The 18116-nt window shown below is 48.3% G+C and overlaps 3 protein-coding genes across 4 annotated transcripts in view; 2 read left to right on the top strand and 1 right to left on the bottom strand.

Annotated features, from left to right (window-relative positions):
- The first annotated feature begins 878 nt into the window (after positions 1–878).
- On the top strand, positions 879–3180 carry LOC125955710 (ionotropic receptor 75a-like). Its single transcript, XM_049686854.1, has 5 exons — positions 879–1077; positions 1177–1761; positions 1827–2143; positions 2219–2892; positions 2952–3180. The coding sequence occupies exons 1-5, from the start codon at positions 879–881 to the stop codon at positions 3178–3180; spliced, it is 2004 nt and encodes a 667-aa protein (XP_049542811.1).
- Positions 3181–3200: 20 nt separating this feature from the next.
- Positions 3201–18116, bottom strand: part of LOC125955709 (diuretic hormone receptor-like) — a 27939-nt gene continuing 13023 nt past the window's right edge. The window contains exons 8-15 of the mRNA XM_049686853.1: positions 14713–14793; positions 13889–13965; positions 12458–12568; positions 12191–12376; positions 10679–10806; positions 7986–8051; positions 3892–4045; positions 3201–3752 (exon numbers count right to left, since the gene is read on the bottom strand). Of these exons, the coding sequence (XP_049542810.1) occupies positions 3729–3752; positions 3892–4045; positions 7986–8051; positions 10679–10806; positions 12191–12376; positions 12458–12568; positions 13889–13965; positions 14713–14793 (827 nt within the window). The 3' untranslated portion in view covers positions 3201–3728. The remainder of the gene's footprint in view (positions 3753–3891; positions 4046–7985; positions 8052–10678; positions 10807–12190; positions 12377–12457; positions 12569–13888; positions 13966–14712; positions 14794–18116) is intronic.
- Positions 15519–16586, top strand: LOC125955322 (uncharacterized). Of its 2 annotated transcripts, none has more exons than XM_049686439.1 (6): positions 15519–15574; positions 15643–15726; positions 15807–15899; positions 15987–16250; positions 16327–16357; positions 16434–16586. In XM_049686439.1, exons 1-6 carry the CDS (start codon positions 15539–15541, stop codon positions 16535–16537), a joined length of 612 nt encoding a protein of 203 aa, XP_049542396.1. In that variant the 5' UTR covers positions 15519–15538; the 3' UTR covers positions 16538–16586. The 2 variants fall into 2 exon arrangements, with proteins under 2 accessions (XP_049542396.1, XP_049542397.1); XM_049686440.1 differs by having other exon boundaries at positions 15987–16275.

The following is an 18116-nucleotide window of genomic DNA, read 5'->3' as shown; positions in this document are numbered from 1 at the left end:
TCCAATCGACAGATGGAAACACACAGACGTGTACGTGTGTATGAGGAGGATTCAGCAGGAATGGTTTCTTTGTTTTCTTAGCTTGATTGACTTGCTACTAGGAGCCGGTAAGGCAGTGTACGCTTGATTTAATATCCTGACCCAGTTAGATTGAAAAGTCTCGGGTACCCGCAACGAGCGCGGTTCCTGCCGACAGGAGCAGCAGCAGCAGTAGCACCAGCAGCAGCCCTAGAGAGCGCAGCTGTACAGCTTCACACGAGTGCAAATAGTGTGGGATATGCAAATTATGTATGCTGCTGTGTGCTGTGCTACTCTCGCTGTTTACCGAGGCCCACTGGAAAAAGGGTCCAGAAAGCAATTCCCTCATCCCCCCTCTGCCCTGGCGTAGCATTTCTTGAAGGATAATTCAATAATCGCATACAATTCCGGCATCCGGCGTCGACAGGGAGCCAGGGTAGGGAGCTCCCCCGCACAGCAGCGCGCAACACAACGAAGAACGGCTCCAGCGATTGTACGGGGGATGCGGTGTGATATGATTGACATGGCACACTTTGCTAACACACATCAGAAAGGGACAGCACCAGCCACCTTGGATCGAGGGGAATCGCCGTGTTCTCGTTTTAGGTATCGTCAACGCCGCCGCCGTCGCCGCCACCGCCACCGCCACCTGCGATTGATTCTCTCAATCATCATCGGGAATCGTCAGTATGCTAATTGTGTTTGCACAGTGTGATTGAATTTCCTGCTATAAATATCGGTCCTCGCGGTGGTGCCCCCTTTGGCCATGTGGCCATGTTGATGAGGCGCACTGGAACACCAGGAGCTGAGGCAAAGGTTAGATTAAAATCTTGAATACTCACGGTGCAGGCGTGATGAGAATGATAAATCTGACCACCGGGACCGGTCCAGTGATGTCGATTGCCTTAATACTCCTCACCATCGTGGGGCAAGTTATACTGACTTCCGGTGGTCAGTACGAAACCAACCGGAAGCTGATGGTCGGTGCGATTGGAGCAGCGTTGCAGCAGATCGATAACCCGTTGAAAGTGACGTTTTTGACCGACTGTTGGACCCAAGGTGAGAGTATTCGATTAGTTCCCGAGCCCCGTTCAATCTCAAACAAACGTGTCTCGCTGATTAACTACTCTCTCTCTCTCTCCCCAACCGTTCACACAGAGCAAAGGCGCCATGTGTACACTACAATTGGATTACTAGCCGGCCAGTATCTCTATCGGTTTACTTCATCGAGAAATGCGACCATTGAAGCCTTGTTTGCCGTGCTCGATGAAGACATCGAGAGTCATCAGACACTGATTGTGTTGGATTTGAGCTGCAACGCTTCCGAACGATTACTGTTGGAAGCCGGCGCGCGGCTTTATACGAAGCTTCGCTGGTTACTGGTGGACTCACGGTTAGCGGAAACCCCAAACTGGGAGCAGTGGCAGGTATCATCATACTTGGAAGTCTTGAACCACTGTCCAGTGCTTGTGAGTAGTGAAGTGTTTGCGATCATTTACGAGAGCGACCATGCGGTACGTGTGGTGCAAGTGTACAGGGTATCACCGGACTCTGAGCTGCTGCTCGAAGATTATCTCCGATGGCGCTCCGATGTCGATGGTGTCCGGATGGTCCGAGAAGATTTGCGTATCGAGCAGGTGACGGCAGTAAGGCGCCAAAATTTACATGGCCACACTCTGAGGGCTTCGATGGTCATCACCAATCCGGAAACCATTCATCATCTATCAGACTATCGGTATGTGAGTCAAACTCTGGGACATGGCACCGGGGATCTAGCTAATGATGAAACTCCTTGATACTTTATAGAGATAAGCACATCGACACGATTACGAAGGTAAACTACATTCTCACCAACTATCTGGCCGCGTATCTCGGTGCGTCGGTAAATTATTCGCGTGTCGCGACGTGGGGCTACTACAACAGTACGACCGGTTTGTGGGATGGTATGATCGGTGAGCTGGTACACGGTGCGGCCGATCTCGGGTCCTCTCCGCTCTTCTTCACCACCGATCGGATCGCCGTGATCGAGTATCTGGCCATGACGTCCCAGACGCGCTCGAAGTTTATCTTCCGTTCCCCGAAGCTTTCCTACACGGACAACGTGTTCGTGTTGCCCTTCGACACGGTGAGCATTTATGGGGAGCCTTTCCCCTTTCTGCAGTGTTGTCCAGATGATTCTGTTTTGTTTCTTCCCCTAAAGAAAGTTTGGGCCTGCATTATTGCAGTGATTGTCGGTTCATCTCTGTTGCTCCTGCTGACGCTCTGGGCAGAATGGCATGTAACCGGTAGCGAGGCAGCTAATCCGCCGACAAACGCAGACGCAGCAACACTGTCGCCGAATCTGCGCGATATTTTCCTAATGATGTACGGTGCATCGTGCCAGCAAGGATCGTCGATGTTGCCCCTTAGCTGTTCGGCCCGTGCCATCACGATGCTCATCTTTACCGTGCTTATGTTCCTGTACGCCAGCTATTCGGCTAACATTGTCGCTCTGCTCCAGAGTCCCTCGACGAAGATTAGATCACTGGAGGATTTGTTGGCTTCTCGGCTCAAGTTCGGCGTTCACGATACCGTCTTCAATCGGTACTACTTTACGCACGCCACGGAACCGACACGCAAGGCACTGTACGAACAGAAGATACACGGTGGTGGTACAGGTGGGGATGCATTCCTCGATCTGGATCAGGGCATCGAGCGGATCCGGCACGGTCTGTACGCGTTTCATGTGGAGCAGGGCGTCGGGTATAAGGTGATCAGCGAGACGTACCAGGAGGATGAGAAATGTGGTCTGCAGGAGATCCAGTACCTGCAGGTGATCGATCCGTACTATGCAATTCAGAAGAATTCGTCGTTCAAAGAGCACATTAAGATCGGGTAAGATCAGAAAGTGTTCCGACCGGTTATCCACTTGGCTTACTCTCTTTCGTTTACAGACTGTTTCGACTGAACGAGCATGGTATTCAGTACCGCGAAAACGCCAAACTGTACACGAAGAAACCGAAATGTTCCGGAGGTGGCGGTAAGTTCGTACCGGTGAGTATGGTCGACGTTGAGCCCGCCGTTTGGATCATCCTCTGGGGTACCGGTCTAGCGATGGCGTTCTTTCTGACGGAGTGTCTGTACCTTCACGTGAAGCAAAAGTGGGCAGGGTTTGTAAAATAAATTCAGTTTTATTGTTTAAGAAGAAAACGGAAATTTTTTAGACGTTACGTTAACTACAGTATATGTAATACAATATATATATAATATACGTAGGTATGTATAGAGAATTTACTACAGTGAGTATACGAATAGCAACAGTGGTACGCCCCTCTAAGGTCACTGAAGGGGCCACCAGTTATCCTCTAGCTATATAGCTTGCACATTTATAATTTCAATTTGTTCCCGCCCTGGGCCGCTCCGATTTCAAGCTTCAATCTACTCCATCAGCGGTGTCGAAACCGAAATCTACACGAATCCAAGCGGACCTCAGCGGTGTTACGTGGCTGGAGTAGGTCTCCGCGATATCTCGCAGTATTCAACATTTAGTAATAATCTAAGGTACTCCACGATTCTCCACTCCTTCGTTGCAATGAAGATTGCACGCCCAGCCTTTTGGGAGCTTTTGTTCGCCGTCTCTGCCACGCCAGAAAGTAACCGCGTAGTAGCAGTTGCGATGAACGAACGGTGGGCGATACACGTACTGTGTGCCTGTCAGTTCTTGGCACGATTTAAACGGAGTTCTCGTCTAGGCCCTGGAAGAAAACGGGACAATAAAATTACAACAACAAAAAACCCGTTAGTCAAGAGCAAGCAATGATTGGATGCAGCTAGTAATGTTTTCGCTGAAATGATTCGTACAGATGTGTGCAGACGAAGGAAGGTCTCGCTTACCTGCATCAATGGGCTGATGGCACGTGGTGCGATCGATTGCATGTGTAGTGCCCCATTGGAACCGCGGACCGCGCTCGGGTAGGTGTGGGGACCGAGCAGAGTGGTCGTCGTTGCAGACGAAGCGCACGATTCGCGCTTGTTGTACGTGAGAGGTCTGCAACGAGAACCAAATGAGAATGGGAGGGAATAGAACCGGAGAAATAATCGAAGCACCCATATGCCCACAACCGGCATTGATGCTTTCTGTTTTTAAAGGTTACGGAAATGCTAAGGAAAAGCAAGCGAGTCAAAATTGAAAAATAAATGACGAAATCGACGGCGACGACCGACTGACCGACCGAGCCAAGGAAGAAGAACAAACCAAACCCCCAACTGGATGATTGATGACGCTATCCGTTCTTTTTATTTTTTTTCTTCTGCGTGACAGATCCGTTGCTGATTTCATTTCCGGGGGCTCAGGAAACCAATTTTCAACTCGATCCAGCACCACCACCTCCAATGGTGCCAATAGTCGCGCACCATCGTCGCCGTCGCGAGAAATAATAGTGGCACCACCAATCAATTGCAAAACCCTGCTGCGTCGTCTGCTAGTTGCCAGTGGGTGGTGAGAACGGCAACGGTCAACGCCAATAAGTGGATAAGCCAATTGGAGACACACGCGGGGTACACGCTGAGGTTTGATTTATTTTACGAGCTCACATTTTACGGGTTTGGCGCCATGGAATGTTTTCGGAGGAGGGTAGATCGAACGGTCCGATCGATTTTACAGTTTTCGAGCCAGCATGAGGAAGGGTGCCTCATCGAGAGCTAGCACGTGTCTACGAGTTTAAAGCGACCGTGGATGAGGAATGCCAACGGAGGGGAAAAAGTTGAACTAACCGAAAAACACTAACACCGATGTAATGTTTGTGCTCGGTTTAGAATTTAATATCACCGTGACCGTGACAGATGGGGCAAGCCGTAGCCATTTAAATAATTAGTGTAAATAACTCTCGGTGGATTAAAATCTTAATTCCATGTCAAAGCACAAACGCTGTAAGATCCACGAGTGGGGTACGAGCAGAAGCGCAAAAGACATCTAATTTACATCGTCCACCAGCACGACCGTTGGTTGCCCGCTTGCTTGCTTAGATTCAAATTTGTCAGGATCAACTTCAATTACCGCTGGCACAATGGATGAGCGCCGTCGGAATTGACTTGACGAGTAGCGCAGGTAGCAGTGGTATTCCTTTTTGTTTTAGCTCGAACTTCCCGAGAGCGGACACGATTCCGGCCAAGCTGTCTATCCATTTTCCCTGACCCGCGGGATTAAACGTTAAGTAGGGTGGTGTGTTTGTGTCTATGTGCAAATTTAGAGGCTAGAGGAAACCATCGGACTATTTGGTTTCATCTTCCTTTCGTGTTTTATGTGACACTTTTCTTCTCCTGCAGGAAACTTTCCCTCTGTCACCTATCCGTCCCGATCGGGTGGCGGGTGTTTTCGCTATCGGCTTCGATCAGGCTCCCCTCCCTGTGTGGTTGACCTACTTTCACCGAAAAATGGCACGTGTTCCGAGCTAAATCCTGATGGATGGCGGATGATGATTCACTGGATGTATATTCCGGATATACAGCTGATGATGCGTTAGCCGGCGATACTAGCACCAGTATCAGAACCATGGACTGTTGATGCGGTTGAGCGGCGCGGTGTAAACCATTTTCCAAGCCACCGCCGCCATGCGGTGTTAAATAGATTAATAATATACTATACACTGACCCAATTCATTATTTTAGCGCATGTTCCGGGGAGTGCGTATTTCGGAGTAGCAGCAGTTAATTAGAGCCCTTTCTGTTTTGTGTACCCCATACCGTTGAACCAGCGACTCAGCGAACGGCAGGTAATAGTAAAACAGGATGAATGATTGGTATATAGCGATCGGGAAACCGCAACCCATTAAATCTATGTTATTTAATTATGCTAATTGGGTCAAATGCAAGTCTAGCCGGCGCCATGTTTTCATGTGAATTCCGAACATTGTTTTGCGTTGATAAGCACTTGTGTTATACCATAATATGTTCAAATGATAAGCAATAAACAAAATTCGCCACCTGCATTGATTAGTTCATTGTTCATTAGAAACGGTAATACGCGTAAAACATTATCGAAATACCTTTGGCAAGCTAGCATTTTATGCATCTAGCTAGCTGTGTGTTTATTAAATCTGTTCTACAAGGTGGCTATAGTCGCAAACAAGAATCGCTTATTTTAGAGGAACTCTGCAGCAGCGAGCAGCAAGTATTGCGCGCGTGATGTGAGTAACATTGTTTGAAAAGAAAGCATATCCTTCCAGAAATGAACGCCACTTTCTATCTCTTCCCCCGCAGGGACTGCGCGATTTGCTTTGAGCGAATCAAAGTCGATCAAAAGCTACTGAGATGTGGCCACCAGTTTCACGGCGAATGTGTCGACCAATGGTTCTTTCGGCAAAAGCGTAGCTCGTGTCCACTCTGTCGCACACCGGTCACAGCTAGCCAACGGAATGATCCAGCTCCCGAACGAACCCCGACGCCAGAGTATGCTGAAGACGAAGAATACGAGGAGGAATACGTAGAGGATTCATTCGAGGACGATCATTACGAGGTTTTTCGTTATGAAGAGGAAGAGGACGAACAATACGAGGACGTATCTGATGAGGAGATGGAGTACAGCGACCTGATAACGGAGGATGATACCGAGGAGACTATAGAAATCCCGTCGACGTCGGCGTCGACATCGGTTACTTTGAACGAAACGATGGACTTGGAAGACATTTCCAGCAATGAGTCCTTTTTCGGGGACCGAGAAAGTGATTCAGAAGCAACAGAAGGTATAAGAATGCATTCAACGGATTGTTGTGATCTATTCTAACGCTCAATCCTCCTTCTCTCTGTTATTTACAGGGCAGGAGCTGGATGTCAATGGTTAAAGAATTCCTATCACCGGTTTTTCGAATTCATGTGTATGAATGTTTGTGATGATATTTACAAGGGCACACCCGGGTTGGAAGCGTATAGCAAAATTCTTATTAAAGGCGCAAATTGTTCATAGATGCTTATGCGAAAATAATAAAAGCATGAGAAAATCATCTTCTGACTCCACTGTGTGGCCCACATCGGCACATTAAAACGACTTCTTTCCGCCTGTTTCTGGTTCGTGATAGGAAAGTGAATCGACGGACGGGTATAAAACTCCTCTAAACGCATGTCCCATAAGTGACTCCTTACGGAAGGCCGGGGTCTTGGTATTCGCTCTTTCATTCTCTTTAGCAAGCGCGCGCCCACACAGAAATGCCGAGCAATGATAATACTGTTGTCATTTGGTTTTGATGACTTTTAATAAAAGAATCGTGGGCTCGAAAACGATTACCCCGCCGTAAGCACTTTTTGTACGACCCCAACATGGGTGCTTCCTCCATTCCGGTGCTCATCACGTTGCTTTCGACGATCGAAGATGCATTAACGTAGCGAGACGGGGGTGTTTCGGAGAAAGCATTGGTGTGCTTTTATTATACCATGACAACACACGTATGTTCTTTATGGGACACGTACACCACGCGGCGGGCGATATTTAAATTCATAATTATCAACTCTGCCCCACCTCTCAGAACATACGGTATTTTCGCCGTACGTTCAGCATGTTAAAGCAGCACACACGCGTGAAAGCCGTTCAAGATGGTTACTCTTACTCGGTAAATTGAAAATGAGAAAAACGTTTGAAGCAAAGTGTGAGACAGTGAAAGGCCGGATGAGCCCTCAATAGCTCGACGCTCTGTCGTCAGTGTTAATGGTAAGTGATTCGCGAATGCAGTTCCACTCGTTGATCCATTTCTATGTATTTCAGCGATAAATAGTAGAAGGATAAATATAGAACTGCAAGCCGGCTACTATAGCGAATCATTTCAGCAACATAGAAAAGAGAGAGATGGGAGAGAGAGATGAGAGAAAGAGAGAGAAGAAGAGGTACAAAAATAAAAGTGGGAGAATGCGAAATGCAGAATACTACTACCACCAACTGCTACAATACGAAAACGGAAGGAACTGGGAGCGGCGGAATGGTGTGCGAGGTTGCAACTTACCGGAAGCTTTCGGTCCGGGACCGGGGCGAACATTCTTTCGATTGATTGTATCCGGAGTTGGTGAAGCTGTGACGCCGCCGCGGACGCGTTATCGTCGAATTCCGGGCGTGGAGTTGAGGTTTAGGTGGTGGTGGTGGTGGTGGTAATGATGTTGAGGAATGGCCAGACAAGTGCACATGCAGAACACGTTTAACGATTGAGGAAAGCACAGGATTGGAAAGAGTGACAGAGGAAGAGACGTGTTAGCAAGAAGAGAAAGAGAGAGAGAGAGAGAGAGAGAGAGAGAGAGAGAGAGAGAGAGAAAACAGATAGAATAGAATAAATCAGTTCTTTGGAGTAAATTAGTTTCACTGGCGGACATGAGTTGTGCCCATTTGGTTCCAGGAGATGGTCATCGATCGCCAAGTTGATGTATTTTGAATTTTTTTTGTTGCAAATTTGGGTTTCAAGCGTTCAGGGCGTAAAGTTTATATACAGGAGAAACACCGACACAAACTAGAGAATCCTACGGGAATCGAGAAGCTGGTGGAACACTGTACCGCTTGGTATCTCATGGCAACGATTCAGTGGGGAAAAAGCACCCCCCAGCATCACTAGCATTCTTCGATTCATAGCAACCGCCGTCGCTCTGTTGTGGTGTACATTCGCTGGATGATTTTTTTTTTATTTTCTGGACTCCGGAAAATCCGAAAAAAAACCAATTCAATGTGTCACCAAGACCACCAGCTCGCGAGTTCTCGCCGTTGCTGATGTTTACGATGAAGTTCAACGAGGCGCAATGATCACCGCGAGCAACCGAGTTTAAAGCAACCGAGCTTCCCTTCCATTTTTCTAGTTTTTCACGCTCGTTCCGGTAGATGCAACGCGAGGCCCCGGAGATGTGCATCGCAGCGCAGCGTACGGAACGTGGCACTTTGTTGGCGAAGAAATAAATTGCGCCCCTCCGCCTGAGGATACTTCCGACAAAATCGGACGCCCCTCCCAATTGACCCTCACTTCTTTCGCTGAGAACGCTGGAAACGCTCCTATACTGGGGACTGGGTGCGCCACAGCCAGGCATTGGAAATTGGCAATTGATGGTTGGGGCGCTCGAATTGGAAACATGATTTAAGGATAATAGCATCGATTTGGATCAGGATCGGGAGGGGCACAACGGAACGGGCAGCCTGGTAAGCCGGTCCGCAAAAGGATCATATTTCAAACCCTGGTCACACAATGGCCACCGTTGCACTCCATTGACCAAGGCCAGCAACCATGCCAAGCGAAGCATTTCTGTGTTGCCGCGCTGCAAGGGCGTGCTGTGAGCGTGAGCTTCCTGATATCCGGTATTCAATTTCAAATCGAGACGATAAATGTCGACGACGCTATAGTGCAGAGTGGGCCTCCTCCATTGTAAAATGGTCACCACCACGGTGGCGCTTCCGCCGACTGTTGCGACTGGCGGAACGATTTGATTTCTTCTCTCCCGTTGGAAGTCATCTTCTGCTTCGCTTTTTTTTTTGCTTTAGGACAGATTGGCCACCAAGAGAGAGAGAGTTAGAATGGCCTCCGTTTTTTTTTATTTCTGGGAATCCAAATTGGCCTTCACAGGAGCCAGACACCACCCTCCCCCGCAGGACAGGGGCAAGGAAACCGAAAGATAAACTGTTGGCCATTTTTATTATTCTGGCCAACTGGGAATTCAGGCAGCTTTCCATGGTTTTGAATGTTGGCATTTTGTTCGAGCAATATTCGACCCATTCTATGGGGGTGGTGCGGCTGGCACTTTATGTGGCGTCGTGACCTTGAAGAGAACCGTGAAGTCCTCTACGCCCCCCCCCCCCCCCCCCCCCCCGAAGGGGATATGATGAATTTGCCTCCAAAATACATCTGAACCCTCGCTGACAGGCGTCTCGGAGAGGGGTGCAATGTTTTCATTCTCCCGAATTTACACCAGAGCTGCCTTTTCCCTTCCACCCCCCAAAAATGTTCTGTTCCCGTAAAATATACACACTGGAGGACGTGGAACACAATCGCGGAAAATAGCAGATGCGCAGACGGCTGGTCTAGAGGTAGGCAGTACCAAAGGAGGAACCATAGAACCATAGAATGGCCATAAGTTCGGGATTAGCGTGCCTCGGTCAAATCGTTTCGACACACAATTGCCCTGAGGGGTGCAAGGGAGAGAGGGGGCACCAGAAAGATCGATGGCCTTGGGTCGCTACCGGTCACTAGGAACGGGAACACCATTCCGGGACGGGAACGGGAACATCCGAAGCATTAAGATGATTTATTGCACCACAAGCAAGTGAGCATTGGCCACGCGTGGCCTCGGCTGACCGATATCCACAGAAGGGAAGGCATTACACGCTGATGATGCAACGCTTTCGGAGGAGCCAGCATTTTGTTTCTTTGTTTCGCGAAAACCATAATCATAAATGAGACACTCCCGTTACTGAGGTGCATTCAACAAAACAGGCCTAGAGGCCACCACGACGGCCTACCACGAAGGAGCTCGAGAAGGCGCGTGACCGTGACACTTGGCCTGATGCCGCCCTGGCTTCACAGCAACATTAACGGGGAATGCATAATGCAGACCGGAGGACGACGAACACACAAACGACCGCGATGACGACCGAGAAACATTGGGTCATAGGCCTGCTAGCCCGGTGACCGGTGACCGGTGACCGGTGTGGTGTGACATCCAGACTTACCGTCGACTTCGCTGACGCACTTGACCCAGTCGGATGTTGCGTTCGTCCCGCCATCGCTCCAAACGATGCCGCAACGCTAGCCGGACCTCGGAGTTCAGGAAGCAGTAGAACAGTGACACCGACAGGCCCTGTGGATGGGGGAAGAACAGGAAAGGAAAAAAAAAGATCAAGAACAATGCGACGTACCACTCGGTACATGAGTTGATAAGGAGTTGAGTTGGGAGTGTTGCTGCAGTCGCCGCACCGACGTCCTCCGGCTGGATTTCCATTTGCATCCATTCCGTCGCCCCTTTGCCCTCCGCCCCCTAAGGGCGCCGCGAGTGCGAGGCGGGGAAACTATTTTCTAACTTTTCCCCTGTCTTTTGCTTCTGCGTTGAAGAGTAATTATTCTGTTGTTGAACCCTTCTCCCTCGCTCTCTGTTTGCCACGCTCCTTGACCGTTTTCCGTGGTGTGTGCAATGAAAATAGTTTTCCAGCTAGCGAGCGCCATTAAGGGAAATAATGAATGGTAACGGCGCAGCAGGCGAACGGTATCGTTGACCGTTGCCATTGGTTTGTCGCGAGCGAACAGCCATCTGGCCTCATCATCGTTGTCGCCATCAACTCAGTTGGCTGCAGTTGGCAGGCAATGCGGTAATGGCTGACTTCGATGATGCAGCGAGACTCATAGTCCGGGCTCCGGCGATTTCTCCGGTTTTAGTATTTATGAAAAGCGAGAAAATGCAATATCTTTTACTGCGATAGTTCGCTAGAGGCCACTTTGGTGCGGTACGATGGTGGCAGTGATTTGTAGCGAGCATTCACTCGTCACCATTACGAACCCATAATTCATACGGGCGTGCGCACGATCGTATGCGATAAAGCGCGCTCTGACTGCGGTTGGAATTAACGCTGTGCGAGAGACCCTTAGAAAATAGCCATTCATTTCACTGGCCACTGACCACCGTGGGACGGTCTTATCAGGTGTAACATTTCAATTGCCAGATCGGCGCCCGTAATTGGTACCACTGGCGGGACCACATTTATCATGTCCCGCTGTCCGCGTCCGCGTTGCCGGCCGGATTCTGTGGAACTCCACACACACACACACACACACACGGGGCTTCGGCAGGGGAGTGATGCAGCAGCAGTACTAGGTCGTTCCATTCTAGTTAAGCTAGTGGCGGAGTTTTATGCACAGAAACCGGATATCCGTTTCGTCGAACCACAATGTTGCATCGGGTAGGATCGCCGTACTTTAGGAACGGGCTACATATTACTTCGGAAATGTTACATTGACGGGCTTCGGTAGCAAGGATTGAGTCTAGTTGGATGAAATGTTCAGCAACATGGCCGGAATACCCTGTTCCTTCTACGTGCATCGTGACGCTCACGGTGACAAAAGCTGATAATTGAAGTAATGACGATAACTGCTCCGGACTTCTTGGTTGACACTTTCATCGGAAATGATCGGTTTCCTGGGTTATCGCTTAGCGCGAACCGCGAGAAAATGGACCGAGGGCCATGACGTACCTGCGTGCTAAGGAGCAGAGCTCGCGCGATGGCGAAAATGTCACTGATGAGCCCATCGGCAGGTGCGGCCAGTACGACCAGGTACGTTATGCCCAGCAGCGGTATCAGTACCAGGAGCGCCTTCGATGCCTTCCGATACTGGCGTGTCTCGACCGTGTTCGCTGACCGTAGCTTCGTGATTAGCACCTGGCCGGTGACAGAGAGATGGACAATGAATGAGTTAGAGTGATCGCAATCGTCAACAGCACGCAGCAGCAATATACTTACCCACATGATTCGTATGAGAAAGACGAGATTGATGATGAGTACCGCACAGACCGGTCCCTGGAAGATCCAATCGACCACCGATTCGCGCATCCAGGAGCACTCGATTTGGAGCTGCGACCGAACGAGAGGCGAACCGAAAGGAAAAAAAGGGAATAAAAGGGGAGTTTCCATCCCGAAACCCAAAACACATTAACACAATGGCTCACGATTGCACTTTCGCTTCGGGGGAAAAGTTGTCCATTTGCCAAAACGACACACACACAAACACGCTCTGCAAATGGTTCTTTTGGCAGCGGGAAACATCGAGTTCTTCGGCAAGTTGGTCCTTCGCCGAGGCGCACGCTTTTTGTGTCCTTTCTGGGGCGTTCATGGGGCGTGAAAACCCCACCCCATGGCACCCTATCTAAACCACAGTGAGCAACACCACTACACATGATGCTGGCCCAGTAGGAACACGTGCTCCGGTGTTTGGAAGCCAGGAAAACAATCACCACTAATTGAGCGATGGGTGTCCCTCCGCCTGCCTGCTCCGCCTACACCTGCTATTAACAGACAACGGGGCGCATAAAAGGGGAATGAGAAGGGGACGGTGGTTTGTTTGTTTTTCCCGCAATTCGATTTCCACTCAGCGGAAGCGACGCGGAAATGGGAATTCCATTCTTTGCGTCCATTGTACCAACCGGTGAACCACTGGCGGCGACATGAAAGTTGCCAAGAGATGAGCAGCCCCAACCGCAGCCGCAGCCTGATGGCAGATAAGTGGCAAAATGTAGGGAGACGAGAATGGAAAACAATCCAATTGTTATCAGCGGTTTCGGGTTTGTTGGAGCAGGCAGGGGAATCGGGAAATCTCTTGAAAATGATAAGAAACCATCTCGGGCATCTCACAGCTTTCCATTTGTTTGCTTTGTTCGTTCCGCACAGCAGAGCAGCAGAGGACGGCGCGCCGTTTCGTCGTTTAACGGTTTTTGGGCGACTTTCTACAAAAAACCTTGCTCGGATCTTAGTAGCACGTGGACAGCCAACTCCCCTCGAGCGAGCGCTGGCTTGCATTCTGTCGGCTCCACGAAATAGTAGGCCGTCCATTTGTGAGCCAACCATTTCTCTTCGGACCGAAATGAGCAGCCGATCCGAGAGCCAAGGTCGCCGGGCTCAGAAGGACGACCTTTTGGAAATGAAGATAAAACATAAAAATTGGAAGCAAAACGTCGCAATACGAAGCGCGTCACCGAGCGGCAAAAAGTATTGCAAATGGCATCAAAACAATTTGAAACTTTTCCGGCGCCAACGCCAGCGGATCGCCGTAGAAAATTCGTCGCAATATTTTTAATGTTCCATTATGTCGTTCAAATATTAGGTCGGCGTGTGGCAGAGTTTCGGTACTGTCGATGGTGGTGCTAGTGGTCGGTACCACGGGTTGGTTCTACATACCGTATCAACTTTGCCCTGTCCGGAGAGGGTGATTCCTTTCGCGATGGCCCAAAGAATTACGAAAATTGCGGGACCACCTTTCGACGAGAGAAGAGAACACAGAGCAACAGAGAGTAATTAAACATCATACTTAGGTAGATAGTATATGTGGAAGAAAGAAGAGAATATTTTTTAAATCAATTTCGGCACGCGGATTTTCTGTTTATAGTTTTCCTAAGTACGGATCAGAAGGTTTTCTTGAGTATATTTAAAATTAAATTTTGATTATGCTTATTTGCACGAGGTGCCCCAACGAAAACGCTCTCACTAGGCACACATTAGGTGAACTGTCAAACCTTTTAATTAATGGCCCCATTTTTGGCGCGCTTTTTATCCCTGTTTTTCGGTATCAACAATGGCTAAAAGAAAAGCCGATCACTGTATCGATATGATAAAAGAAAAAGCAATGCGGTAAGCCAAGACTACGTTAGATAACCACTCCGACGCGAACTAAAAGTCTATGTTTTGGGTTTCTCTCTCCCCTGCAGCATCCGGGCAGTTATGCCGAAGTTGACCTACGAACCATGCTGGCTATGCTTGACCCCGCTCAAACTTTCTTCGGATGAGGACATTGAACCGAACTGTATCCACCCAGTCGGTAGCCACTTTATTGCCAAAACGGGCGAGATTAAATGCCACCAGTGTAGATCGAAGAAATACGCAAAGTTTCTGAGAATAATGTAAAGCCCTCAACGCGCTTCACTGATGCACACAAGCCAAGCGTGTTTTTCAAAATACTCTATCGACATCCATCTCGATGAAAAAATAAAGTGTTGGTAACTTACCCCAGCCGATGGCGGCATACATGTTGAAGCGCAGATTATCTCCGGAAAACGTTTCCACGACGAGCATGTAGAGGTACAGGCCTGCAAATGGAAAGCGAACGGGGATTGGTAAATGAAAAACCGGCGATTGCAGAACAGCTCCTCCCCCGAGTGCGTAATGATTGGTGGTGAGCCAGCAGCTTTGATAGTTTCACTTCACAGTGGACCAGCATCACGGTTGCTTTGCTGTAATGAGTCAGGGGATTATCAACTTTTCCGCAGTTCGTTAATGATTCCGTCTCTGATTAGATTTTCGTAGTAGGCCCTGCCTGTAAAAAACACCCAGCTAGCAAACGTTTTCGTTCAATATTAAGGATATGGATTAGGGGAAGATACGTCCTCCGCTCATTTAGGCAACTGATAAAAGGTATCTGGCACGGAAGTTTATTAATTTCGGAGCAAAGCAAAGGATGGAAGTTTACTATGATTAACGCAGCAGGGAATCGTTACCATCGTGTGTGGCTGTGTGGTGTGGATAAATACGGTGGGTGAAATTGAAAAAGTTGCTTGCTTCTTTGAGTACCCAAGGTGAGCTTTTATCTGTGGCCGAACCACCAGAACTGATTAATCAATTCCATCAGCATCGGCGACAGTAGCACCAGCAGCCGTGTGTTTCATCTGGTAGATCACACCGGGACAAATGATGCAACCGATCTGCCCGACGTTGCGTAACGAATCAATAAATGCTAGCTGAGCCGGAGCAGTAAGTAGTCTGCGGTATAAAATGCTGGCACCATTCGCGCTGACACTATAGTCCAATGCGATGCCTCGTTTAGTCAGTTGTAACATGGAGCCTCTAGTTTTTCTCGTTATAGCAATGGTGGTTAGTCGGCTAGTAGCATTCGTATTAGACGCATTTTTATTCGGTTAATTAATTCTCTGAAATTCTAGTTTTTCAGTGTCACTACCTCTCTGGGAGAAGTGCACGATGCTTGTGAGCAACGAATACCGAAAGATCTTGCACCTGCTGTAACGGTAATGTATTGAATCAACTTTTAGGGAAATACGGTTGTTCCTCTGATCTAACCTGATCTGTTCTCATCCTCACGACGAAGAGTTGCTGTCGAGATACTTCCGATTATGATGCGGTTACAATAGAAATTTGCGCAAAGGAAACGCAAAAGTTATTCTATCGCGATTGGCCTGCGGTAGGTGCTTTGGAATACGTTAAATAACGGTGTAATATCACTATGGTTGGAATGTTCAGTGGTTCGTTCGATTTGATTATTTTTAAGGTAATAATCCTTTGTGCGTTAGAAAAATTGAACTGGATCCATCCCAACGGTACTATCAACCCAGAAGGAATTGCGAAGGATATTAAGCGTCGCGAATATGCCACAAACACCAATCGTACCTCACCAATAATTGATATGAAGCGTGCAGCGCTGCAACACTGTGTTCCGATGTTGAACGAATTCAACATGAAACATCCTTCAGCCGGTGATCCAGAGGATACGGCAGTGTTGCTGTATATGTGCGGTAGACTAGGAGCCACGGTGGTGCGTCAAGCTTATTACGACTCTGGTAAGCAGGTCCATCATACGACACTTTCTAAACTAATGCTTTGCCTTCTAGAGATGCCTAAGAGTGATGCAACCTATTAGTCGTAAGTACAGCTTGAAATATTTACGATTGAAACAGTTGAATTGTGCTGCAATTTTCCATCATTTGCTCTATTGCAGCGATTTGCGTGAGATATCGAGATTTACTGGAGCTCTGTGTCCATGATGTGGTCAACCTTGCAGCATTCACAAACCGTAGTCATATATACAAGGGCAACACTTAGGTGTTTGGAAATATATCACATAATTTATCAACTTCTGGCGCTACCATTGCTCTGGTGCATTTCCGAATGGTGCAAATGCAGTACTGAAATGTAACTTACGCAGAAAGCAATTTCTTCAGCTGCTTATGCCGAAAACAATTGGGATTAGTTGCATATTTGTTTTCTTCAGTCGAAACGTAAATTTCGTTTGCTTTCCAGTAAAACATAGTACAATGATTGTGCGAGTGGTGTTCGTTTGACAGTGAAATTCTTTACTAATCCGAAAACACGAAAGTCGCATAACTTTGTGTTTGCTGTACTGTTTTTCCAAGCGGTCAATGTAAAACGAAAGCACCAGCCGATGCCGGAAGAAATCGAGCGAACCAGCTTTCTTTAACAAACCGAATCCGGCGACAGCGTCATGGCGCATGCGATGAAGATGTGCCGGGGGTGCCAGCGTTGGTGACCAGAGATTGGTTTGCGGATCGATTTAGCTCAGTTAATCCCACCATTAACGTTGGTGGCTCGTTCACGAACGGCATAAGACCATAATCCGTTACCGCTGGTTATCGTTTCAAGCCCATCGATCGGTTCACCGACCGATGTTCGATCCATAATCAATATTTATTCCCATCCCTCCGGTCGCGCGCCTGGCCGGTGAAAGTTCTTTTAAACCAAGCTAGCTTCCCAATGCGAAGGTCAAACCAGTTCTCTCACTGGATGAGTTCCGGTGTCTTTCGATGTCAAGTGGTTTCTGGCATTCGAATTCCAAGTCGTTCGTTCGTCCGTTTATTCGCTCCGTCGGTTTATGCGATTTGTAGTTTCCCTAAGCATACTAATGTTCATTTGGATTAAGACCAGATGAGATGGGTCACGCCTGATCGGATAACAATTATTGGAAGACGATGACGATGGTGCTGTTATCGCATCGATGTGTGCTCCTTTCTCGGTTCCCGGGGATGAACGATTGACGGCGAAAGGCGAATGCAATTAGAGACCGATGATCCGGGTCTGGATGGAACCGATTAGATGGTAAGACTCGTAAGACGCATCGTACAACTGCTATTTGCGTCATCCATGATGTTGATTCTGAGTAGATGAGTGTACGTCTACTAGAATGAAAAGTATACAGTAGAGCAATTGTGGCATCGATGTTTCATCGGTAGTCGATGCACGTACGCTTAAACACATGGGGAATTATCATAATATTCCGCACTATATCGAGCCATCGAGTGGATGGTGTGGGTGGGAATCTTGATTACAAGACCACGGAGAGAAGAAACAAGATCATTTATGCTCATTTAGATCCGCTTTTGAGTTCCGTAGCGCTCCTCTCGTTGTACCTCCGATTCGAGGCCACTGCATTCGATGGCGAGCTCATCAGCGATTTAGTTCATTGTGGTTCTGCTGCTTTGACTCGTTTCGTTGTTCACAGTTTTCAGCCATCGTCTCGGTTGTGAGTGGGACGAATCCGATGGAATGGGTTTTGTCAAGGAGAAAGGGTTCATTAGGATGAAGCTCACGTTTCGGTTTGGAATTGAAAATCCGATAGGGAGCGCACTCACAGAAACACACGCATACCAGCGCTGGCTGCGGTTTG

This window comes from Anopheles darlingi, chromosome 3, assembly GCF_943734745.1.
Source record: "Anopheles darlingi chromosome 3, idAnoDarlMG_H_01, whole genome shotgun sequence".
Lineage (NCBI taxonomy): Eukaryota > Metazoa > Arthropoda > Insecta > Diptera > Culicidae > Anopheles > Anopheles darlingi.
This window is presented reverse-complemented; position numbering and strand designations above follow the sequence as displayed.